This window comes from Peromyscus californicus, unplaced genomic scaffold (genome assembly GCF_007827085.1).
Source record: "Peromyscus californicus insignis strain IS unplaced genomic scaffold, ASM782708v3 Scaffold_9__1_contigs__length_137607984, whole genome shotgun sequence".
Taxonomy (NCBI): Eukaryota; Metazoa; Chordata; class Mammalia; order Rodentia; family Cricetidae; genus Peromyscus; species Peromyscus californicus.
The window spans coordinates 81,962,140-81,988,130 of NW_026294617.1; the positions used below are offsets into that span (position 1 = coordinate 81,962,140).

The following is a 25,991-nucleotide window of genomic DNA, read 5'->3' on the forward strand; positions in this document are numbered from 1 at the left end:
ATAAATTAAATTTCAAGTCTAGTTTTCCACAGTAAATAAGTTATCTTTATTATTTTAAAGGATTCGCTTTACTTTCCTTATCAATTTGATATTTTTACTTAAGAAAATACAGCCTAGCAACAGTGTTATTTGTGCTTTAATAATTTTCATTAGGAACCCCAATGCTAGGGCTAACTGAAAGGTATTGTTACTTGCTTATTGTAGTACAATGTATACCCAGCAGGTGTTCAAGAACTCTATTTTAAACCATAACTTTTATTGCAGAAGTTCACTCAGCCTAAGTTACTATTCTGGGAACTAGTGGTGTTAAACCAAGTGCTTTTCATATGCTTAGTACATCACTGTAGCCAATTATTAAATGAATTTCTGAGTAAACACTATCTCCTGACGAACAGGGACGATTTTTTAAGTGTTTAAGTTAGGTTGACAACGCTTTTCACATTTGCAAATTTGTATTTATGGATTGAAAAAAACTTTAAAAATTTAAATCGAGAACTTTTCGTTAACTATGGTTGAATGTTCCACACGAATGCTGGATTCTACCTTTCCAACCATAGAAGGAAATGTGACTCTGGCAAGGTGGGGCTGCGCTCAGGGGACTCCTAGCACCTGCCTTAAGCCTGTAGCTGTAACCACAGCAATGCCACCGAAAATTGTTCAGTTTTTTTTTTTTTTCTGAATAGCAGCCCTGCTATACTTTACAGCAAAATCGTCATTTTACATATTCCGAATTTCTTTTCCTAGTCGTTTGTCAAGAGTAAAGGCTGGAGATTCTTTTACCTCACAAAGGCTATGAGAGAAATACGAAACTGAAAAGTCACTATGGAGACCACCTACTCCGAGCACGATGAAGAAGGACCACTGGAAGAGGATCCGCTGGAAGAGGATCGCCTGAACACACCGCCAGACTCCGAAAGCTATTAACATTGTTTGGGCCGTTAGGGCGGTTGGCGGCAAATCGCCGGCCGGCGGCAGTTGCGTCGCACCCCCGAAGCGTGCCTGGGCGCACGCTCCCTCTCTGCTCCTCCACTCAGCGAGCTGGGGAACGCGGCGGGCGGTGGAACTACAACTCCCGCAAGGCCTTGCGCGTCCAGGGCGCTTTACAATAGAAGCTCGGTTGGCGAGGTCTGCGGAGAGGTGCCGGAACTGCCGTTTCCCCCATGTTCAGCTCTACGAGAAGGACGGATCAGTGGAGGGTGGGGGAGAGACTCCAATGCCCAGCGGGCCCTGCGCGGGCGGCGCTTGCGCGAAACGCGGACGGGGGGGCGGTCGGGCCATTTAAATGTATGTTTGTGGGTGAAATGGCTGCGCAGGTCGGAGCGGTTCGCGTAGTACGGGCGGTGGCGGCGCAGGAGGAGCCGGACAAAGAGGGGAAGGAGAAATCCCATGTTGGGGTCTCGCCGCGGGGAGTAAAGCGGCAACGCCGGGCGAGCAGTGGGGGTTCTCAGGAGAAGCGGGGGCGGCCGAGTCAGGACCCCCCTCTCGCTCCCCCTCATCGGCGGCGTCGCAGCCGCCAACATCCCGGGCCGCTGCCTCCAACGAATGCCGCCCCAACCGTCCCGGGCCCTGTTGAGCCTTTGCTCCTGCCGCCTCCGCCGCCACCGTCACTGGCGCCCGCCGGGCCCGCTGTCGCTGCCCCGCTCCCGGCCCCGGGCACCTCGGCCCTCTTCACCTTCTCGCCCCTGACGGTGAGCGCGGCCGGGCCCAAGCATAAGGGCCACAAGGAGCGGCACAAACACCATCACCACCGCGGCTCCGATGGTGACCCCGGCGCCTGCGTTCCGGGCGATCTCAAGCACAAGGACAAGCAGGAAAACGGCGAGAGGAGCGGAGGGGTGCCTCTGATCAAGGCCCCCAAGAGAGGTGAGAGCAGGCGAACCGCCGGGGCTCGGGCTTCTAGGTCTCAGTGCCCATATCCCGCCCCTTTAGGACTGAAAGACGCCTCTCTACTCCCTTGAACCCACTGAAGTGGACTCGGGATTGCAGCCGGTTGCCACAGTTTGACCTACTTGAGGCTTCTCTCTGAGGCCAAGCTGTCAGTTTCCATCCCCGTTTGCAGTCCCCCGGAGCCTTTGCAACGTTTATTTTCAAATTCGGCAGGGTTTCCGCGCCGCGCGGTGCTTGGCATCGGATTAGTAGGTGGGGTACTAAAACCAGATTTACTAAAGTAAAGGCTTGTCACTGAAAGTCCCTTCTTGTTTTCTTTCTTGGAAATCTTTAGTTTTTCTCATCCCCGGCACCAAAATATTCACAGGTTTGATTCTGGGCTCTGAGTTTGAATTCTCAAAGAGGTTACACAACTCATTGGTTGCCTTAGCTTCAGCGAGGTTAAAAAAAAAAATCATTTATGGTATTTAATTTTCAGCTAGACGAGGTAAAAATAGCTGAAAAAATTTTGATATTATCCCTTTTAGTTCTTAGTATGGTAAACGATTGTCCGAGGAAGGTTTATATCGCCCTTTGAATCCTACAAAGTAGACCAATCTTTTCTCTGAAGAGAAGGAAGCGTGCAGTGGGATGTAGATACAGAGTCTAGTTCTATTTCACTCTGCCAGAGCACTGTTTGAGAATCTCTGCGATTCCAGCAGTCCTAAAGGTATTTCACATGGAAAATACAGGACTACGTGTGGTTTTGAGAGAAATTAGGTTGGCCAAAATTGGTGTCTTCTATTGCCAGATACTTGTAGCATCTATTTATATTCTTTGTGGAAGAAATGAAGTGTACTTTTGGTTATGTCGTATTTATACTTGATATTTATAACTTGTAATATCAATAATCTTGGTAACATGCTAATACACTAACATGTGTTTGAATACTGGGCCACTTCAGTTATTACATGTTAGTGAACTAGTCTTTAAACCTAAAGTTTTGAGTGTCTTGCATTTTTCCCATATAATTGGGCTTAGTGCTAACCAGTTTTTTTTTTAACGTGTGTGTGTGTGTGTGTGTGTGTGTGTGTGTGTGTGTGTGTGTAAGTGCAAATAATAAGTTTTCATTGGACAGAACTGCATCTTTTTTCCTTTGGTGGTATCCAGATGTCATTCTCAGGAATAGAACTGTGCAGGCTGACTGGTATGCTAGTTTCCAGGATGCAACTATTTTGCATATTGGAGTATCTTATTTTTTTTTTTAACCCTTATTCCTCACTCTCCTTGGTGTGTGTCCATAACACAGCTACGGTGAATTTTGAATAATCATTTCTTTTAAATTTGTGTTGCAGGAGAGAATACCAGGGCCCAAGATAGTGAAGAGACTTCATCTACATTGGTCTCATTACCAAAGATGAAATTTAAATTAAAAAAAAAAATCATTGCCATAGAACCCAGTCTCCTAAATGCTAGTTCAAGCTTCGGCTCCGGTCTGCCCAGCGTTGCCTCCCCCTGCTCCCTTTTCTCCCCTCCTTTGCTTGCCTTTTCCTTGTGCCTTGATATTCTCATTCTGGTGGCAGTCAGTAAGCCGCCTAGAAATGATCAGAGATCTCTGTCTCCCTTTATGGGGGAAGGTGGTGCTGACAGGTGTAATAATTCACAGTGGGCCTCTCTGAAGACTGTACAGGTCCCATGTCCTTTTAAAATCAAACAAAACAAGTCTCTAATATTGATGAATAGAATTTTCTCAGATGATGTAAATGTTCTCGATCTGTGTTGTCCAATATGGTAGCCATATGTGGTACTTAAACAGATTTGTAATGTGGCTGTGTGACTGAGAAACTGAAATTTTATTTTATTCTAATTTATAACATGTTGTGTACAGCTCATGGCTACTATGTACATGGACTGCACAGCCCTTTGACAATTCACGAAGAAGAGAAGTGGGTTAAAATTAGGCCATTTGAACACTCTCTTTGGTTTAGAGATAATTGTATTACATACTCTATCTATATTCTGGGGGAGATAGGGCCCTCCAATCAGGTGTATTTGAGGAGACCTGTACTGTAGTGGTCTAGATTCTAAAATGCACTGGCATTTTAAGAGTTCTGAAGCTCGTGCAGAAGACAAACTGGCTTAACATTGTTTAGTACAAGCCTTTTGCATAGTTGGACCAATACTTGTAAAAAATTAGTATGTTTATTTTTGTTACCTGCAGGTTCAGGAGGGATGGCTCTGGAAGTAAATTTTGGTTTTAGTGTCTACTTGTGTGATCAGGATTGAATTAATCTCTCTTTAGCCCCAGTTTCCTTGTTTGTAAAATGGAGTTGGGTATTTCATTCATATGGTTGTTACAGGGATTAAGTGGGGGCAGTGTATGGAAAGCATTTAAAATAATGCTTGGCTCATGGTTGGCTGTTAAAACTGGCTTTTATTTTTACTACGCTTGGGCCTGTAAATAACTGTAATAAAGAAGTAGATTGTTGTTTACAGAGGAATCTCATCCTTTGCTTATGCTAAGATTTTTAGGAATTTTCAATTTATTTTGAAATAATTATAGATTCACAAGAAGTTGCAAAAAATACCATAGAGCAGTCCTTTCTCTTTTCCAGTTTACTTCATTGGTAATATCTTACATAACTATTGTATAATACCAACACCAGGAAGTTGACATTGGTACAGTGTGTGTGTGGTTCTGTGCAATTTTATCATATGTAGATTAGTGTAACCACCACTGTAAACAAGGCACAAAACTCCGGAAAGATCTCTCATGTAGTTTCCCTTTGTAGCATTAGGCAATGTCTTCTCTCTACCCTCTCTACTGTTTCTAACCAGTAACAACCATTAGTCTGTTCTCTACCTTTATAATTTTGTCATTTGAGAATATAATATACTTGGGGGTCTTTTGAAGCTAGCTTATTAAACTCAGCATGAGATCATCCATGTCAATGGCTCTCACTTTTTCAATACTGGATAGTATTCTCAGCAAGGGTGTACAATGAATCTTGAATATTAAGGACATTTTGGTGTCTAGTTTGGGACTGTTAGAAATAAAGCTTCCCATTCATAGTTTTTCCCATTCAGAAGCAACTTTTTATTTCTTTGAGGAATGTTCTTATTAGGTCATGTGGTAAGTACATGTTCAGGGTTTGCTTATTTATTTATTCATTTATTTATCATGTTGCCATACAGTTTTCTTGAGTGTACTCTTTACATTCCTATTAGTGACTTATAATTTTTTTTTTTTACATCCTTGTTAGTATCTGGTGTTGTAATGTAACTATTTTTATTTTAGTAGTTTCAGTAGCTGTGAGGTGATTATCTTATTATGGCCTCATGGCTAAGGATATTAAGCAACTTTTTTTTGGTCTATATTTATAGAGCCTCATCAGTAAAATTTATTTCTCAGTGTTTTTGTTTTTTTTGGTGCCAAATTTCCTTAAAAAATACTTTTAGAATTCTTTATTGAGAATTACTTGCATATTACAGATATACTTTTTTTAAAAAATCTACTATTTGGTTTGCAAATTATTATGCTTGCCTTTCTCTAGGTTTAACAAGGTGTTTCACACTGCAAAATTAGCAACGTTTTATTGACTTTTCTTTAATGAATCATTTTTGGGTGTCATTCTCCCCATAGAAGCTTTATAATTTTATTTTTTGTGTTTAAATCTGTGGTCCATTTGAGTTAATTTCATACAGGTGTAAGATTATGTTGTGGTTCTTTTTTTGACAGGGAGGTGTCCTCTAGACAAACAGTCACTGTAGCACTTTTAGAAAAAGCATATTGTTCTTCCATGATTTGTTCTTCACCCTTATAAAGTCACTTCTGCAGCTGATGTCCTGGTTTGCTTTCTAGTGCTGTGATAAACAGCATGACCAAAAGCAGCACAGGAAGGAAAGGGTTGATTTCACAGCTCATAGTCCACCATGAAGGGAAGTTAGGAGCAGGAACTCGAGGCAGGAACCTGGAGGCAGGAACTGAAGCAAAAACCACGATGGAGTGCTACAAGCTGGCTTCCCATAGTTTGTTTGTTTTCTTGCATCACCAGGATCACCTGCCCAGGTTTGGTACTCTCCGGGCCATCCCACATCAGTCATTAATTAAAAAGATGTCCCGTAGACTTTCAATCTGATGGAGGCATTTTCTCAGTTGAGGTTCCCTCTTCCCAAATGGCTCCAGAGTATGCCAAGTTGACAAACCTAACCAGCACAACTGGTGGAGAGGGAGGAAGACTGGAAGTTTCAGGCCAGCATAGGTTACAGAGCATGTTCCCAGCCAGGTATATTGGTAGAGAGCTTGCCCAGCTTTCAAAACCCTGGGTTCAGTCCCCAGCTCTGCCCAAAACTGGGTGTGGTAGCATTGGTTGTAATCCCAGCACCTAAAAGGTGGAGAGGTAGGAGGGTCAGAGGTTTAGGGTCATCCTTTGCCACATGTGCACTTGAAGCTAGCTTAGGACCCTGACACCTTGTTTCAGAACAAAACAAAAATCAGTTCTGCTCTTATTTTACAAGTTGGTAAGATTGGTTTTTTTCATCTTTCAGATTATAGGGAAAACCTCAAACACATGAAAACCATGTGGGATGTAAATTCTATGTCCACAGATAAACTTTTATTGGAATACAACTGTTCATTTCTATATACTGTCTATACCAGTTTTTGCATTATAGTAGCAGAGTAGGAGTAGTTGAGGCAGAGACCATATGCTCCACAGAGCCTACTGTGTTCTCTTCAGAGAGAGTTGGTAACCTCTGACTTGAGACATGGAACATGACTAAGAACGTGTTCCTGCACATCAGTCCAACAGTACTCAGTCCAAATTCATGTATAGGCTAATTTCAGATATTACCACTTCAGACATCTGGCATTGCTCTTAAATAGTTAAAAGAAAAATTGGGTATTTAAATACTTGCTCCAAAATAGGAAGTAAAATGATTTTCAGAGATGAAGTAACATGCTTGAAATTTTCTAATGGTAGAACTGAATATTAGTCTCTTAAAAACAAACACCTAGGCCAGGTGGTGGTGGTGCATGCCTTTGATCCCAGCACTCGGGAGGCAGAGCCAGGTGGATCTCTGTGAGTTCAAGGCCAGCCTGGTCTACAGAGCGAGATCCAGGACATGAACCAAGGCTACACAGAGAAACCCTGTCTCGAAAAACAAAACAAACAAACAAACAAAAAACCCCACAAAACAACAACAACAAAAACAAACAAACAAAAAAAAACAAAACACCTCAGGATCCAGTTTGCTTTTTCTGATATGTACATTGGAATTGATATTTATTAAGAAATATTAAAATATTTGTTATGTCTTGTAAGCAGTATGCTTCAGTCTACCTAAATAGCTACATGTATTCTTTGGTCCATAAAAGCACAGACCAAAGGTATGTCATCAAAAGTAATAGTTTCTTTGTAGTTGTTCTTGGTTAGTAACTGTGATCTTACTATATTAAGGAAAGCACAGGAAGATGATTGCCTAGCTCTCGACTCCGCTGTCATTAAACTCCAGGATTGCTCTTATGTGAGTCTTCATAGTTAGCTTTTCTGCTTTTCAGTTTTGACCCCATTCTTAACTGCTATCATGTAGAAGTATTCTGTGATACCCAAAAGATACTGGGTGTGATAGCACATTTCTGTGATTCCCAGTGTTTGGGAGGCTAAGGATTGCTAGTTGTAACAAGACCCTGTCTCAGAAAATAGAAAGATATAGATAGAAACACTTGATTTGTTTTTGTGGTAGAAATGGGGAATTATTGGGATATAGTGAGTATATATAAATATATATATATATAGTCTCATTTATCAGAAAATTTTCCCCTATCCACCAGAGAGGAAAATATTGTCAGTAAGGCATGAAAACTTCCATATAACATAATAATGCCAACTTTGTGATCATGAATTGTAAAGGCATTATATGTAGTGAATGTAGTAATACTTTTCTTTATTGGGACCTCACATAGGCGAGCATCTGAAGTCCATTAATTGTAACTGGATAATCTTAGTTAATAATCTGCCAGAGTGTTTAGGGACAGGTTGATAGAAGAGGTGGAAAGGAAGAAAGTGTACTGTACTGTAGTAGAAGAATCTGAATTTTGGAGTTGGATGGGTCTGAGTTTTGACTGTCAGCTGCTAGCTTTGTGACCTAATAAAAGTTACATCTTGTTTCAAATCCTGCTTCCATCTTTGAAAAAGAATTTCTGTGTCTACTGGACTGAATGTTGGATTAAGACGAGATAATATTTATTAGGATCTTATTCAAGCGCCTATTAGACATTTAGTGAGTCATCTTTTTTTCCCTCAGACTTTCTCCGCTTTTATGTTGCATTTGTGGTATACTATACCATACCCTGAGCCAGTAATTTCTAGATTTAATCTGATATTCCAATTGTTGAAAAGTATTTCAAGGAATGTTATCCAACCTTTATGATAATGATAAGATAAAGACTTGTGTGTCAGACCTGTGATGAAAGGTTCATTCTGTTTAATCTTTGCAATGACTCTTAAGATAAACATGAGTGTTAATGCTATTTTAAGACAAGAAAATAAAGGTTTAAGGGGATTTCTGAGTTTGTCCAGATACTAATAAGCATCAGAGCTGAGATAGTTATCCCAGTTTTAACTGTAAAGCATTCAGATGAGTACTTTTGGTTTTGGTTTTGTTTTGAGGCAGGATATTGTGCTATAGCCCAGGGTAGCTTTGACCCCCACAACTCTCCTGCCTTACTTTGGGTTCTGGATTACAGGACATGTAAATACCCAGCCTCAGCTTGCCCTGTGTGTGTTTGTACGTGTTCATGTGGAGGCCAGAGGTCTATCTCAGCAGTCATTCTTCATGAGCCTTCCACTTTGTTTTTGAGACAGAGTCTCTCCCAGGGACTTGGGGTTCATCTATTAGACTGGCTGGCCAGTGAGCTCCAGGAGTTCTCCCTAGTGTCGGGATTCCAGCACTTGACACTGTGGTTGGCCTTTTTAGGTGCTTGTTGGGGTTTGAACTCAGTTCCTCGTACTTGTGTAACAAGTCATTCGCCAATAGAGCTATTGCGTGCTTGTAAATGCCACACTGCCTTTATGTTTCCACCATTTGGGGGTGAAAATAGTAATTGACATTTATTATTTGTTATAGTCTAATATGCCAGGTACTGTACATGCATTTTAATTTATTCTGTACATTTTTATAGGAAAATACTCTTGTCTCCCTTCCTCCATTTCATAAGTGAGAAACAGTGAAGTACAGAGATACTAGTTTTGCAAAAGCCCAAGCTACCTCATTGTGGCAGTGCAAAATGCTACAGCTACTTAGGAAGACCATTTGGCAGTGTTTTACTGTATGTGATATGGCAGTTCACATACTTTTTGGTATTTACCCAAAGGATTTGGAAATGTATACCTACACAGAAATTTGTAGTAGCTTTATTCATAATTGCCAAAAATTGAAAACAACTTAGCTAAAATGGACAAATTGTGGTACATCCACAGTGGAATGTTATGCATTGAGTTCTCACTGAAAAAGCCCAACCCATGGAGATAATAGAAAAAGGTCAGTGGTTGCTGGTAATTAGGATGGAGGGAGGGAGGGACTTACGAACAGTCAGGTCACAGGATTTTTAGGGCCATTAAACTGCCCACTAGAATATTGTAATGGTAGGCCCTGGCCATTTACATTTGTTGAAGCAAGAATGTACAGTACCAAGAGTGAACCATAGTTTGGACTGTGAGTTCTGGGTGAAGAAGATATGTCAGTGTGTTCAGTGGTAGCAAGTGAACGGCAGTGGTGGGACCTGTTAATGGGGGTGTATGGAAAATCCATATAGCTTCTTATCAGTTTTGTTGAAAACTTAAAAAAAACCAACCAAACCAAAAAAAAAAAAAAAAACCCTCCAAAAAACCAAAACATGATATTTTAGGCTGGATGTGTTTGTGTAACTGTAATGGTAGCATCCAGCAGGGTAAGGCAAGAGGATCATGAATTCAAGGCCAGCCTGAGCCATCTGATAGGTTTAAGGCCAGTTCAGGGTAAATAGTGAGACCCTTTTTCAAACAAAACTACTCCTACAGTGGAAAAAAAAAATCTTAGGAAGTGGTAGAACAGGGTTTCTACCTAGCTAGCTGTTATTTAGCATAAAGGTGTGAGTGTGTGTGTGTGTGTGTGTGTGTGTGTGTGTGTGTGTGTTTACAGTGTTAAAAACAGCGACTCCAAAAAAAAAAAAAAAAACCTTGGCTTTAAGGAGCTGCTTTTCGGTTTCCATTTAAATCAGGTTTTTATACAAAATTGTAACTACCCTCAAGAGAAGCACAAAGAATTTATTCCCCCAGTACTTCTGGCATTTGGGAGACTGAGGTAAAACGACCTTGAGTTTAAAACCAGCTACTTTGCAAGGTCCTTTCTCCAAAACAAAAAGAAAGAATTAAAGTAAAATAATTTTTAGAACACAACTTTAGTTCTTTTTTCTTTATGATTATGATAGGAGCAATTATTTTTTATGATAATTTATGATAAGACATGAGCAATTATTGTTTGCTTTTCTTATCTACCATGATAGTTAGGGATTGAAGGTACCATATTTCCTAAGACATAGTTTTCAACAAGTGTATGTGTACATGTGTGTTTGTGTGCTTGCACACATGTGCATGTGTGCATACTGGTACTGGGAATTGAGCCCAGAACTTTGAATGCTAGACAAGTATTCTACCAGTGAGCTGTAACTTCCCCCTTCTTCTAAGTTTTTTTTTTTTTTTTTGCCTTAGTGAAAACTAGACTAGTGTGATGTTAACGCGGCTATTTGATGATAGACGGTGTCAGCTAATTGGAGGACTTTGGTGATAATTTGATGGATTCTAAGTGTAGCTGTAATGACCTTTTGAAAGAGAGCCAGCAGCTTGTTCAGATCTATGTCCCTGTCTTTTCTGTAGTACGACATACTTTCTGTATATTGAGTTTTAGTTTGATACGTAAAAGCTTCCCTTAATATAGGTGAAGTGTAGCTTGGTTCTTTGCTGTTCAGAACTGATGTGAGGGCTAGAACACCTGCCTAGCTATGGGAAGAAGGGTAAGTTGAATTGCTGTCACTGCAAAAACAAAACAGCCGAAGAAGACAGCGAGAGAAACCAAGCATGAGGGGCCAGCAAGACCCCTCACTGCAGACAGGATATGGCAGCAGAAACCTGGAAGACACATGAAGCTGGAAGGAGACGCCCTCCATCGAGCTGTCCTCTGACCTCCACAGGGCAGCCATGCACATACACACAACAACAACAACAATAAAAAAACAACAATGAAACTGAAGACAGGAAGTTTGAGCTCTTACACTATGGAGAAAGAACTCAGAAAGTGACTTCATGAACGCATTTTCTGTGGGAAAACTAAACCACTGTACTAGAAGTGGAAAGATCATGAAGTAAGCCTTTGGGCATTGACTCCCCCCTCCCTCTCTCTTGTAGACTTTTAAATAATGTTTTTTACTCAAAGCAAGGCAACTGGCATTCTTCTCCTACAGCAACAGTGGCTGACTTCATTCATATAATAACCAACAGCTATGAATGCTTAGGCCAGTCTCAGCTAGTTGTCACTACTGCAATTTAAGAATGAATTTTGTTTGTTCATGGAAATTCATTAGCAAATAGGAGATGAATGGTCTCAAATTTATCTACAAAGAAAGGCAGGCTTTCTGTATCTCAGCCTGAGAAAAAGAGTCTACATTTGAAAAACAGGATTAGCTAAGAGATAGATTGAGATTTGTGAGATTACAGTTAATTTAAGATGCATTTCATCTTTTCTTTTTGAGGCTGTGTTACACTAACTGAATTTTTTTTTTTTAAATAATAAAAGAGTTTTTGGCTAAAACCAACAGAGACTTGGCCAGGTAGAAATACCACTGATAAGCAAATAGTAATATAGAAAATGCCTATTAATCAAGGCACTTCCTTCAGTGGCAGATCTAGATCATAATTCATTTTTTGCACACCTCTTCTAAAACTTAAAACCTGATATTTTCAGAGATATTCTTATACCCACCACCATGAAATTACTAAAGGATTTAGTAGGGGGTAATTAGATGAGTATTTTTAAGTTGGTTTAACCTTTATATTGAGTAACATTTTGTTCCTTAGGAAAATTGCCTAAATTGCTGGTTTGCTATTAGGAAAAGTATTTAAATTAGTTTTATTTGGTACAAAATATAAATGACTTGAGTGTTTGAATTATGATCTAGTTGTATATGGAGTAAAAGATTGGTTATGTTTTCAGTTACCAGTATAAGAAATTTGATTTTATGTATGTTGTATATTTACATAAGTGATGCTTGTAAATGAAGAGACTTTTTATTGTCTCCTACCCTTTCCCTTTTTTTTGAGGGCATTTCTCATTCTGACTCTGTATTCCGGGCTGGCTTAGAGGTCAGTTCCCTCTGCCTGTGCCTCTTCAGTGCAGGAATCACCAGGGTGAACCACCATGTCTGGGTTTTTTTGTTGCTTTAAAAGCAAGTTTCAAACACATTGTACATTGTTTATATACTTTAAAGACTTCGACTTTCATTTTAAAATATTTTCTTTGAATTTCGTAACTGTGGTAGTATATGGTCATTTGGAAAAATTTTTAAGTGGTTTTATAGAGAGTCTTTATACTAGTTAGTATTTACATATTATGCCAAGTAAGTTCTTTATAACTGGGTATCTATTTTAACTGAATTGCTTATGTTGGAAATATTGTTGCTTGTAGATAAATTCTATATAGGGAATGCTAGACTATATTTGAAGATCAGTTAGGACTATAGTTATTTAATCCCAAAAATTATTATTATTATTTTTTTGGCCAGGTATATTTTCTAACTACTAAATAAAAGATGTCTTTCTATATTGGGCTTGTCAATTTAGGCTAATTAAAAACATGAGTCAGTCTTTAAATTGTAACATTAACATGTTTATTATAGAAAATTAGAAAGTACAGATAGGCAGAAACTATAAACATTTATAATCTTCCTACAATTCATTGGTAACTATCAATAATAATTGTTTTGGTGCCTGTCCTGGATCTTGCTCTGTAGATCAAGCTGGCCTCAAACTCACAGAGATCCACCTGGCTTTCCCTCCCAAGTGCAGGAATTAAAGGCATGCGCCGCCACCACCACCCGGCATATTTTTGTATTTTTTGTATACAGCACATACACAAATGAAGCAAATGTTCCCTGATTTTAGATCCTTTGCTTATCTTTAGAAATTCGCCCCTAGCTCTTCAAATGCCCAGCTCTCTTTTATTATTTAGAATTCATTCTAAATTTCACCTCTGAAAAAGACCTTCTCCAACATCCAGACGGCCTTTTTTTTTTTTTTTTTTTGGTTTTTCGAGACAGGGTTTCTCTGTGTAGCTTTGTGCCTTTCCTGGAACTCACTTGGTAGCCCAGGCTGGCCTCGAACTCACAGAGATCCGCCTGGCTCTGCCTCCTGAGTGCTGGGATTAAAGGCGTGCGCCACCACCACCCGGCCAGACGGCCTTTTTAACGTTCTACTACGTGATAGGACTGTAGCTGTTTGATCGTCTCCAACTAGATTATAAGGCACAAGAGAGTAGAGAAGATGGTGTCTGTGCTGCAGTCAGCACTGTGGTCCAGAGTACCCAGCACATGGTGTGTGCGTTCTTAATGAATTCAGGTGAATGAATGTCGAATCAGAAATGGAATCAGAATAAATGCAGGGCAAGTGCTCTGGAATAGAAGGTAATATCTACTCTTGAGCTCAGATTACATACAGTCTAGGAGAGAGGCGGAGAGGAAATGTGTGGAACGTGGAGTGGGAAGTGCCAAGGTGCCAAGTGCAGCACTGCGTTGCCTTAGCAGAGCTTGGGTGGAGAAGTCACCAGTACAGGCTTGCTAGAAGAGGGGAGTGTGAGCATTGGCTCCTCCACTCTGCAACCGAGAATGGTTGAGGATACATTTGCAGTGTGTAACTGTCAGAAGTTAATCACTGTGCTAGGCATTTCGGAGGAGTCTACTGTTGTTGTTTTAAAAGATACTGTCAGGGCTATCTTTGTAGATCTTCCAGTCATTTCTTAGATAACTTTGACTTGGAAGTGTATTTTCTGGATCTGGAGTTTATAAATATTTTCTAGGCTTGTGGTATATATCACCAAATTATCACTTGTGAAAATTTTATTTATTTTTTATAAGGATTAAGCATTTTGGGGTCTAAAGATTTTCTAGTTATCATTTATCTGTGTAATCTTGGGTAAAATAGCTTACCCAAGATTATATACTCTCTGTACTTAGTGTAATATACTTATTATATACTTAAAATGTACTTATTATATACTCTATATAATTACCCAAGAAGTATACTCTCTATACTTCACTTTGCTCCTCCATAAAACAGTATGGAGAATAACTTCATCATCTAGGATGTAAAAGTGAAATGCTATGTCAAGAGTGCTCTGTACAGAACCTGGTGCAGAGTAAACCTTGTCACCATTTGCTGGGTTTGCCTCTGTGTTTTCTTGCTGTCTGTGTGTTGCCTTTCTTTTCACTTTTTCCCATGGGAGAAGAAAAGGGCTTCTGTTTCAGTTCTGTTTTTGAGAGTCTTGCTGTAGAGCCCAGACTAGCTTCCAACTCTTAATCTTTGTCAGCCTCCTAGATGCTTGAATTACAGGTGTGTGCTACCACACCAGGCTCAAAAGGATATTGTAAAGTTTGTCTTTTCTGAAGAAAACGGATGATCACTTTTAAGAGACAGCAGGAAAAAGGGGTGACAAAAATGTAGAAGACACAAGGGGAAAAAAGGTTAGGAGTAACAAGAAACTTGGGGTGGAGAATAGAATGTAGGGCCAACGAGGCGAGCAGTAGAATAGGCTTCCGTGAGAATGGGAGTGGCAGCCTGTGTCATCAGTTTATATTTCCTAGAGTTGAGTTGCCTTTACCCCTACCCCACCCTTGCAAGACAACATATATTTTAAAAAGCCAATTTGATAGGTAAAAGTAGTGTTTTATGGCTTAATTTGTCTTTTTTTTGCTCATCTATGTATACTATAATAGTTAATAGACTGACAACAAAATGTGAAACAACAGACTTCAATTTAGATTTTGAGTAACTGAACAAATAAATATTCCATATGGTGTTTCACACTACTTCAATGTTTTATCTTTATTACGAGTCATATTAAATATATCCTCGGGGTGTGTGTGTGTGTGTGTGTGTGTGTGTGTGTGTGTGCGCGCGCGCGCGCGCGCGCGCGTGTTGCTGGGGATTGAATCCATGGCTTTGCACATAGTAAGTAAGTGTTACATACCACTTAACTATAGTCCAGTAGTACCTCACTATCAGGTTTGTTTGTTTTTTTTTTAGTATAATATGTGACCCAGAATATTACTGTATTTTAAGATCTTTGTCTCATTTTTGTTTCTAATGATAAAAGATGTAATGCCAAATTCTCAGAAGTTAAGAAGTTATTTAATTTTAGATCAAATACCTTAAGACACATGTATATTGACACTGGTCCTAGCAACTAACTTATTTTTAATTATTGTGGCCAGAAACAGCAGATGAAAATGGTAAAACCCAGAGAGCTGATGATTTTGTCTTGAAGAAAATAAAGAAGAAAAAGAAAAAGAAACATCGAGAAGACATGCGAGGAAGACGCCTTAAAATGTACAATAAGGAAGTGCAAACCGTCTGTGCTGGCCTGACCCGCATCAGCAAAGAAATTCTCACCCAAGGACAGCTAAATAGCACTTCAGGAGTTAATCAAGAGTCCTTCAGGTATCTGAAGGATGAGCAGCTGTGCAGATTGAATTTGGGCATGCAAGAATATCGGGTGCCCCAGGGAGTGCAGACACCTTTCACAACGCACCAAGAACACTCTATTCGCAGAAATTTCTTAAAAACAGGTACTAAATTTAGCAACTTTATTCATGAAGAACACCAGTCCAATGGTGGTGCTCTTGTCCTTCATGCTTACATGGACGAACTCTCATTTTTGTCTCCAATGGAGATGGAGAGATTTTCTGAGGAGTTTCTTGCTTTGACATTCAGTGAAAATGAGAAAAATGCTGCCTACTATGCTTTAGCAATAGTGCATGGAGCGGCTGCTTATCTCCCAGACTTCTTGGACTACTTTGCTTTTAATTTTCCCAACACTCCTGTGAAAATGGAAATTTTGGGCAAGAAAGATATTGAAACAACCACCATTTCAAATTTTCACACTCAGGTAAGGCAAAATTATTGTTCAATTGGATAGCAAATACAGTATCTCAACAGTATTAACTTCATTGTGTTGCATAGCACACACCTGCTCACATTATAGAAATTCCTGGTAATAAAAATACTTCAGACTGTCTGTTCTTCAAATTGTAATTCCTAATTGCTAGATCTTTGGTGTAGGACTTGCTACTTGCTTGAAGAAATGCTTTATATATCATTGTGAGTTACTAGATATCGGCTTGAAAATGAATCCAGACTTCACATTCGGGTAACACTAGTGTAGAGTATATGATTTAGACGTAATAGCCTCAGGGTAACGTTAGTTAAGACTCTGATACTAGAATAGAACACTTAAGGGTATTGACTTATTTATTTGTCAGGTTTTGCTTAAGTTTTTCCAGTAACTTGTTGGTAGTCTGTCCCAGAAATACACCCATGTGTGTGACTTGGGAATGTCACTGAAGAGACCGCCATTACCGCTGCTCCTTCTGCTTGTGCACTGTTGGAGGTGAAGCATTTCCTAAAGCCTTGCTTGGGCAGTTAGGCTTAAGTCAGCAGGGAACTGTGCCTTTCTCAGCAGTTTTTAGCCAAGCATTCCTTTCGGTGGAGTTACTGTAGAGATTAAAAAGACTAATGAATCTGAAGGTTTTTTTTTTTTTTTTTTTTTTTTTTTGGTTTTTCGAGACAGGGTTTCTCTGTGTAGCTTTGCGCCTTTTCCTGGAACTCACTTGTTAGCCCAGGCTGGCCTCGAACTCACAGAGGTCCGCCTGGCTCTGCCTCCCGAGTGCTGGGATTAAAGGCGTGCGCCACCACCGCCCGGCTGAATCTGAAGGTTTTTAAAACTTTTTGTTTTGTTTGCTTTTCTCAGAAAGATTGTGAATATGAATGGGCAGTACTAGGTTCTATATTGTAGATATTGTGATTCAAGTTTCACTTTTTACAGATTTGTAGTCTGCTTTTTCAGGTTTTATAGTGATTTACTGCCATTCTTTTTCCTTAAAATTTTTTTGAGGTAAATGAAGTTCCATAATCCGACTCTCAGCTGCTTACTTATAGTGGATTCAAGCCACTTAGACTTGCCTGAACCCTCCGCTAGCTTGGATTTTTTAGTGAGTCCTACCATCCTTGCCTCCAACGAGGGGAGTATCCAATTTAGGTTTATGGACTTCAGAATTTCTCTAATTGAAGTTCTCTCTGCAGTAGAGAGAGCAGAAGCAGCTAATCTGGAGAGGTCGCAAGATGAGTCTGCCCAAGATGTTGGAACTGGATGTGCAGTAAAAGGCTTCGTCTTGGATTTTGGCCTTATTACCACAATCAGGTACCAAAGTACAGACTTTTGTAGTAGATTTTCCTTTCTTTTTCTTTTTTAAAGGAGCTTTGCTCGTTGAAAGTTCAAGAACCCTACTTTTATAAATCCTGTAGAAGAGACGAGAAATAGCTCTAATCTAGTCTGTAGTTACAAAGAAAGGTGTTGCTGAGAGCGGATTTTACTTACATGTTCCATCACTTTTTTTAGATTAGAGAAATAAATTTTCTATTTTGACAGACCAGCAAGCATATCTGAAAAATAAGTCAGAAATTTTGGGGGAGGTGCGGTTTTGTAAAGGTGACTTTTTAACTTTCATATTAGTCTATAGATTGAGTTTGTATGTCAACAGACAGTAAGTTCTCAGACTAAAGACATCTCAAAATGGTATTCCCTGCTGATTTTTGTCCTCCAATTAATTTTTTAAATGGAGCTAATATTTAAATGACTGTACCAACAACTTACCTTGAGATTCACTTTGTGGTTTATATAATAAGTACTCTCAAAGAATATGTTAGATTATTATGGAATTAGATATTACTACTTTAGCCACATAGGAGAATTGAAGACTGTGGGTCTTGTTGCTCTTGGTCTTCAGGAACTTAAGTTTTGTATAGCCCATGAAACTTGAAATTTGCATTTGTAAAATCTTTGATGGATGTGGAGGTGGAAGCTAACACATTAGTTCACATTTATTCATGGCGTGTAAAAATGTTTTTACATTTATATCTGAATATTTGAAACAACCAGGAGGTAGGTAAAAGCAATCTATCTCTGCTGTCCATTGAAGAAACTGTTCATTTATTATACAGAGTCATCCATTTAGTAAGTAGAAGAGTCAAGATGGAAACCGAGGCCATCTGACTCCTTACTGTGAGCACTGGGGAAGAGATTGGTGCTTTTATTGTATAACATTGTGGTTATGAAGTTGTGTCTCAGCTTAAAGTAGGTGAAGCTTTGTTTTTAATATTCTTTAAACAAATATGCTTAGATTATGGGAATTAATTGAACATTTGGGATTTTTGGAAATCTGTGTTTTGTAGTCTTAGGAACCTCTTAAATGATAAATAAAGTCAAATAAAAATTGGGATTTCTTTTTGTTTGTTTCGTGTGTGTGTGTGTGTGTGTGTGTGTGTGTGTGTGTATGTACGTATGTATGTATGTTCATAGTCTAAACATGTAGCCATAATAATTATCCATGACAGTATTTCAAGATAGGTTTCAGCTTTTATTGAGCATCTACCAGGTACTGGACACTCTATTCTTCTTTTTTAAATGATTTATTTATTTTTATTTTATGTGCATTGGTGTTTTGCCTGCATGTATGTCTGTGTGAGGGTGTCGGATCCCCTGGAGGTAGAGTTACAGGCAGTTATAAGCTGCCATGTGGGTGCTGGGAACTGAACCCAGATCCACTGGAAGAACAGTCAGTGTTCTTAATCACTGAACCATCTCTCCAGCCCTTGGACACTCCGTTCTTAAAAGGACTAACTGGTAAGTTTAGCCTAGTAGGGAAATGAGTAAAGTAGCAATTACAAAACAGTTGAAGAATAGAGGTGTGCACAGGGGAAACCCTGTTGTTGAGGAGCAGAGTTTGTGGTGATTTAAGAAGGCGTTTTAAGGCATGTTATGTTTGAGGAGGCTCTCAAAAGCTGATCAGTACTTAACTTTATATAGTCACTGTTAATCAAAAGGAATTTTAGCCTATGCAGATATATAGTCTTGAGAATGTGCCACATCCAGGGAGCTGCAAACGGCTTGATGAAGCAGAAGGGCCTTCTGATTGTTAAGGGTGGCTAGAGTGAGAAAAGAGGGAGAGAGAATAAGACTGAGGGGTGGTCAAAAGTGTGAAGAGTTTTATGTGATATCCTAAAAATCTTTTTCTAAAGGTAGTGGGTATTATTAGTGACTTTTAATAGGGGCAGTACAACTAATGATACTTGGAAAGATTAAAGGGTAAGGTAGAGAAGGAAAATGAGGGAGAAAGTAAGTTTGGAAGCAAGAAAACTGATTAGGTTACTATAGTAACTAGAGAGAAAAGTTCAATGTCCAAACTGATAGCAGTTTTGAAGAAAAGAATGAGGTTTGAGAAATTATTAAATGGAACTTAACTAGGTTTAGTGAAAGAGGGCTAGTTTTAAGATGTGGCTTAGAGAAATAGAAAGATTATGGTGATATGGAAAGTTAATATGGGGTTGAAAAAGCTGGTGTCTGGTAAGGGTTGGGGGTGTGTAACTATTTCTGTCCCACTATTCAGTTCCCAAATAATGACGCAGAGACTTCTTAATAGTTATGAAAGCTCCGCCTATAGCTTAGGCTTGTTCCTAACTAGCTCATATAACTTAAATTAACCCATTTATATTAATCTACATTTTATCACATTGGCATTACCTCTCTTCCATTTTGCACCTCCTGTTTCCTCTCTGTGTCTCCTGGTGTCTCCCCATTTCTTCTTCCCAAAGAACTCTCTGTCCTTGGAAGTCCCTCCTAATCTCCTTCTGCCTAGCTATTGGCCATTCAGCTCTTTATTAAACCAATCAGAAGGCACCTTGACAGACACATCTTCACAGTGTAAACAAATATTCTACAACAGGGGTGCTGTGGTATTTAAGAGATCTTTTGATGTACTCCTTACCTCCACCCCATCTTTAGTGATGGAGATTGAAACCAGGACTTTGTGTGTGCTTGGCAGGTGCTCTTCTATGGAGCCTGTAGGCTTCAGCTGTTGGAGATATTTTGAATTGGAGGTGTATATTTGGGCTTATATTTAGAAAGATTTCTTAGTAGCTTCATATGTAGATCTTGGGAAATGCAGGTTTTGGATTAATTAACATGTAGGCAAACCAGAGATGGTAGTAGAATGAGGAAGAGGTGAAGGTAAAGGTCTAATATACCTTCATGTAAGTGTGAGAATTTGGGAAGAGACCAAAAAAGGAAGGCAGACTAGATGTATTTCCTAGATTTTAACAATAGTGGTGTGATTAAAAATTATAACATAGTGCAGGTGAGATGGCTCAGTAGTTATAAACACTTGCTATGCAGTCATGAGGCCTGGAGTTTGGATCCTAATCCCCATTTAACTAGCTGAGGGTCTTGCAAACATTTGTAACTTCAGCTCAGAGATCTGATGCCCTCTTCCAGCCTTTGCATATGAAGAGGCATACACACTGTACATGTGCACATGCACTCACAGACACACATAAACAGATCTTTAAAAAATGATACAGTGTATGATGGGTCAAGTAAGATAAAGATGGAAAAGTGTTAGGTGTATGAGTTATGAATTTAATTGGAAACATTTCAAGACAGTACTTTGCAAAACACTGGGGAGGTGGTGGTGATGGTGGTGGTGGCTTTTAAGTATTGTAAATTATAGCTTTTCTTTAGAACCTTGCTATCAAAATGTGCTTGAGTGTTTTTGGCATCACCACAGTGCTTGTTAGAAACGTATGCTCTTGCTTTTATTGAGATTTTCCAAGTCAAAATCTGCATGTCTGAAGATTCCTCAGATGATTTTGTGCACATGAGGACTCACTAAGCTCTGCTTGAAAATTTTGTTCTCTAGCAGGAGGATGTTGTTAACATAAACAACACATTCCAGGAAGGATTTACTTAATAAATGTTAAGGATGGTAGGTTAAACAGAGGTGGACAATAAATAGCTACCATAAGTAGGCTCAAGATATCCCAAGGTAGTTTGGGAACCCTCCTCATTCCAGATCGCCACAATCACAGGATTCTTAGCAGTCAGTTAGCCTTTTAGAATCTTTAACTTAACACAGGCACCTCTTTTTTCTCCCCTGAGAACTTGAGCTCATGAAGTAAACTGTAGGCTTATTTTGTGTAAGTAAAGTGAGAGCTTCTGTTACTTTTATGTTTTTAAATTATTGTGTTGGGTCAAGCTAGGATCCTTGTGTAAGGTTTTTTTTTTTTAGGTTTTTCGAGACAGGGTTTCTCTGTGTAGCTTTGCGCCTTTCCTGGAACTCACTCTGTAGCCCAGGCTGGCCTCGAACTCGCAGAGATCCGCCTGCCTCTGCCTCCCGAGTGCTGGGATTAAAGGCGTGTGCCACCACCGCCCGGCGTATAAGTTGTTTTTGAACATTTTATAATCCTCAAATATTTTAACACTCCAGGAGGTAAATTCATTATGTCGTTGGAACTCCAAGCTGATCCTTGTTTGATTACTTAGCTCCTAGGAACTGCTAAAGGCTAGCTTTGTGAATTTGAATTTCTAAAAGAACATGCATTTATTAAGACGATAAGATGTTTTTATAATTCTTTAGGAATACTCAATTTCTAATTTTTAATTGGTTATTGGCTACGTACAAGTTTGGACCAAAAATGTTTGAATGTTTATGAAATCTTTAGATCAGTTAATGGAGAAATAACATAGAACTGGAGTTAAAGATGGTCGGAGCTGCCATGTGGGTGCTGGGAACGGAACCCAGGTCCAGCACTGGAAGAGCAGCCAGTGCTTTTGACCTCTGAGCCAGCCCAGTATAACCTACATTTCTAACACTCCCAGGTAGTGGTGCTGACTCTAGAGGCCACAGGTCTTAAAATCAGTCTATGACCTGCACATGAAAACAGTGACAAGCTAACAATATAGTGAGGTTAAAATGAAAATTGGCTTAAACGCCACCGAGCTGGCTCACTTTATAACAACTAAATGATTGAAGGGCATATATGAAGAAGGATAATGGATGTATATTTTGCAAGGCAAATGTTCATATTTTAAGTTCTGGTATTTTTTTTTTCCTCAAAGTATTTCTGTACTTAACGATCAAAAATCTCACTGAAGGGCATACTTAAAAAAAATGTAGTTAGACATGTTTTTTACCCTGTCACTGGCCTGAGTAAGACCATACCTTTTTAAACTTTATTTGGGTAGCAGTACTGGCAAATGTTACTTTTATAGTTAGTAGTATTCTTAAAAATAGTACTATTTTGTAGGATTGGATTACCCAACTTTAATGTCTTGTTTTAGAGAATAACAAAGAAATTATTTCCCTATCATGGGTTAGGGTAAGGCTTGTTAGCTCCCTAACCTTTGATTAATATATTGACATTTTTTAAATGTTGATAATTGTGATGAAGAGTGGAATTAGTAAAATGGTATGTAATTGGGAAACAGCTAAACCCTTGAAGAGCTCTAAGCACTAGTGCACTGTATAAAAGGGAAAAGTAAATATTTGAAGTTGCTGCCTTTCAAAAATAAAATGCATGCATAGCAGGTTTGATTATTTCCTCTCGTTCTCAGTACAGCTTGTAGTAGACTCACTTGGACCCACTCAGTGCTTGTCCATGGGATTTTATTTATTTATTTTTGGTTTTTTATTTTTAAACTATGGCCATGACAGGCTTCTTGGTTGCTAGCTCTTATATCTTAAATTAACCCATTTCTATAAATCTATACAGATACGTGGCTGTGGCTTACAAGTATCTTTACATCTTGCTTCTCATGGTGACGGCTAGCAGCATCTCCTGACTCAGCCCTCCTCTTCCCAGAATTCTCCTTGTCTGCTTGTCTCCATGGGATGTTTTAAAGAATGTTTTTCTACTCATAGGTCACAAGATTAGGAAGATTACTGGCTTTTTTTTTCCTTTCTGTTTTTTAAACAATCAGCTTAAATAGGCTTCTCCCTGAAGTACAAGTTCTATGGACAGTCCATCCCTCCTATACACAGGGTTTTCAGTATGGTACATTTCAAGCTTGGTGTTCTTCTGAGTCTTAATGGATGGTTTTAGAAGTTGTGTGTATTGGATACACAGTGGGATTTATTTAATTTTCAGAAATGGTATAGGATAACTGCAATGTTGAGTTTCTAACCTAAAGAACCATATGTATGTTGATGTAGAGCAGTGTGTACATTGAGAGATAATTGGTTAATATTTTGTGGCTGTTAGAAACATAACAGGTTCTTTGAGTGCCTGCTAAGCATGGTTAATTCCACAGTCTTCTTCTGATTTTACCAAGGTGGGGTTTTCCCTCTTGCCATTATGCGATTCTGCTTTCATGGCAGCTTTACTTTGTTCTGCTCAGTTCTCTTTACTTAACCTGCTTGCAACACTCCTGACATGTTTCTTCTCTACCCACTGTGCTGTAATATACTTTGGGAAGTGATAGAACTCAGCTGGTTTCTTGCTTTCATTGAAAATGTCATACTCTCAGATTCTTTTGGAGATTCCTATTCATTAGATCTGGAGTAAGTCTGAGATAAGTGCCCCAAATGGTTCAGTGTCTGTAATCAAGGGAATTGAAGAGGCATTGTTTTATATCACATATTACCTACCATATTGTAATTCTTTTCATTTGCTCTGTAGGTACAGTCTTAGAATTTCGTAACATCTTAACTGAGACATATCTTATCTAACATCTATATTGTATAAAATTATTCTAAAATATCTTTCTGGGTTGGTAACTTGGGACTTTATCTCACTTTATCTCTTTATAAGGTTTTGTGAAGACCTGCAGCATTGCTTAGGAAAGTCAGCTTATTTGCCTATTGCCTGTTCTTCAAGACTGAAAATTTGTTGTTAGTTATGTGTGTGTGTGTGTGTGTGTGTGTGTGTGTGTGTGTGTGTGTGTGTGTGTGTGTGTGTGTGTGTGTATGTGCTTGAATATGTGTGTGTAGGTCAGAAGTCAACATCACGTGTGTTCCTCAGTCATTCTCCGTCTTATTTTTGAGACAAGATCTCTCACTGAACCTAGGAGCTCACTAATTTTGCTAGACTGGGCAGCCAGTGAACTAACTCTAGGAGTCACCTGTCTCCTTGCCAGCACTGGGATTACAGAGTCTGGGGGCTCTGAGGTCAGGTACTTGTTCTTGTGTAGCAAACACTGTATTGACTGAGTCATCTCTCGGTCCTTCTTCCCCTCTCAGTCTCTCAGAGAAGATACTTGCATTCTGCATGAACTATTTTGCCTATTTGTGTTCTGGATTCTGACCCTCAGCCTGCTTCTCTTTGTATTTATTCTTTTGAGACAGGGTCTCATGCTTCACAGACTGTCCTTCAACTCCCTATGTAGCTGGAGATGACCTTGAACTTCTTACCCTTCTGTCTACTTTCTGAATGCTAGGACAGGCCGAGCCTAGGATTTCATGCATGCTAGGCAAGCACTCCATTAACTCACCTATTTCTTGAGCCTCTGTTGTTTTGTTTTAAATATGCATAATATAAGCTTTGCCATTTTGACCATTTAAAGTCTGTGATTCTGTGAAATTAATTACATTTGGAATGTTATATAATCATCAGCACTGTCCGTTTACAGAGATTTTTTCCATCATTCCAAACAGAAACTACCCATTTGCTCGGGATCTTCAGTAATAATAAGTCATCCCCACTTCTCCAACCTTTGCTTCCTCCGTTTTATATGAAAAGGGGATAAGTTATGTAAATGAATTGCTGCTTTGTATGTATCCTTAAAAAGACAAGTTTTTCTTTTCCTAAAAGCAAATCTTTGTCTTGAATTTGTAGTTTATAATTTTCACTAATCCCTACTTTGCTATGATGTGTATTTTGAGAATCTGCAGTTAAATTTGGGTTCTAGTACCAGAGTGACTAGCAACCTGATCTACTGTAGAAGAGAGAGAGAGAGAGAGAGAGAGAGAGAGAGAGAAAGAGAGAGAGAGAGAGAGAGAGAGAGGAGAGGGGGAGAGGGGGAGAGGGGGGAGAGGGGGGAGAGGGGGAGAGGGGAGAGAGGGGAGGAGAGGGGAGAGGGGAGAGGAGAGAGGAGAGAGAGAGAGATCGGTGGTCACACTGTGCTTTTCATGGTGTATTTTTAATCTAGTAGATGGCCCAATGTCTATCACCTTAGAAACTTGTTTATACTGGTAGTTCCCCTGGTGACTCTTGTCTGACTCATGTCCAGTTTATATCATCATGTCTATCACTCTGGTTCTGGGAGCCTGACCTTGAGTTTTTGGTAACCAGTGAGGAAAAAAATAGCCTCTGATAATCCTCATTTCTTTAGACAGAAGGCCTGAATTTGATATACCACCCTAAACATGCAATAGGTTCAGAGGTTTACTATAGATTCTGGGTAGTCCACTTGCCCCAGGTCACGTTAGGCAAGAGAGAAACAGAGCATTCACCACAGCATGAACATAAAATAACATGTAACTTGTACTACTATATCACATGCATTCTTAGAATCCTAGTTTTGGTTCAACAACATTATATAAGAATATGCTTAAAACTCTAGTTCATTGATTGTCAGCCTCTCTGTGTTAACGGCATCGAATGTTACAATTCTCTTGTTCTTGGGCATTGACTGTTCTAGAATGTTTCTGTGTTTCTGTGTTGTAGTAATTGAATGTCTATTCACATGTATATCCTGGGATTTCTACTGACATTTTTCTTTTCTAAGATTTTTTTTTTCAACTGCTGTTGGGATTCAAATAAGACCTCACACGTAGGAAGTCTTTGTTCTATGCCATTTGGTTGGTAGTTCAGATAGGTATGGAGTTCTAGATTAGAGGTAATTTTCTTCAGTTTCACTGTTCCAGTAAGTGTTGTGGTTGAGGAATCCAATGTTGTCGTTATTTCTGTTCCTTTTGGGGATTTTCTCTTCCTACTATCCTCCCTCTAAATTTGAAGTTTTCAACATTTCTTATAAAAATTGAGAATATT

At 39.2% G+C, this 25,991-nt stretch overlaps 1 protein-coding gene across 2 annotated transcripts in view; it reads left to right on the plus strand.

Annotated features, from left to right (window-relative positions):
- Positions 1-1,034: 1,034 nt before the first annotated feature.
- Positions 1,035-25,991, plus strand: part of Rsbn1 (round spermatid basic protein 1) — a 53,905-nt gene continuing 28,948 nt past the window's right edge. For both annotated transcript variants that reach the window (XM_052730276.1, XM_052730277.1), the window contains exons 1-2: positions 1,035-1,863; positions 15,386-16,059. In XM_052730276.1, coding sequence (XP_052586236.1) covers positions 1,161-1,863; positions 15,386-16,059 — 1,377 coding nt within the window. In that variant the 5' untranslated portion in view covers positions 1,035-1,160. The remainder of the gene's footprint in view (positions 1,864-15,385; positions 16,060-25,991) is intronic.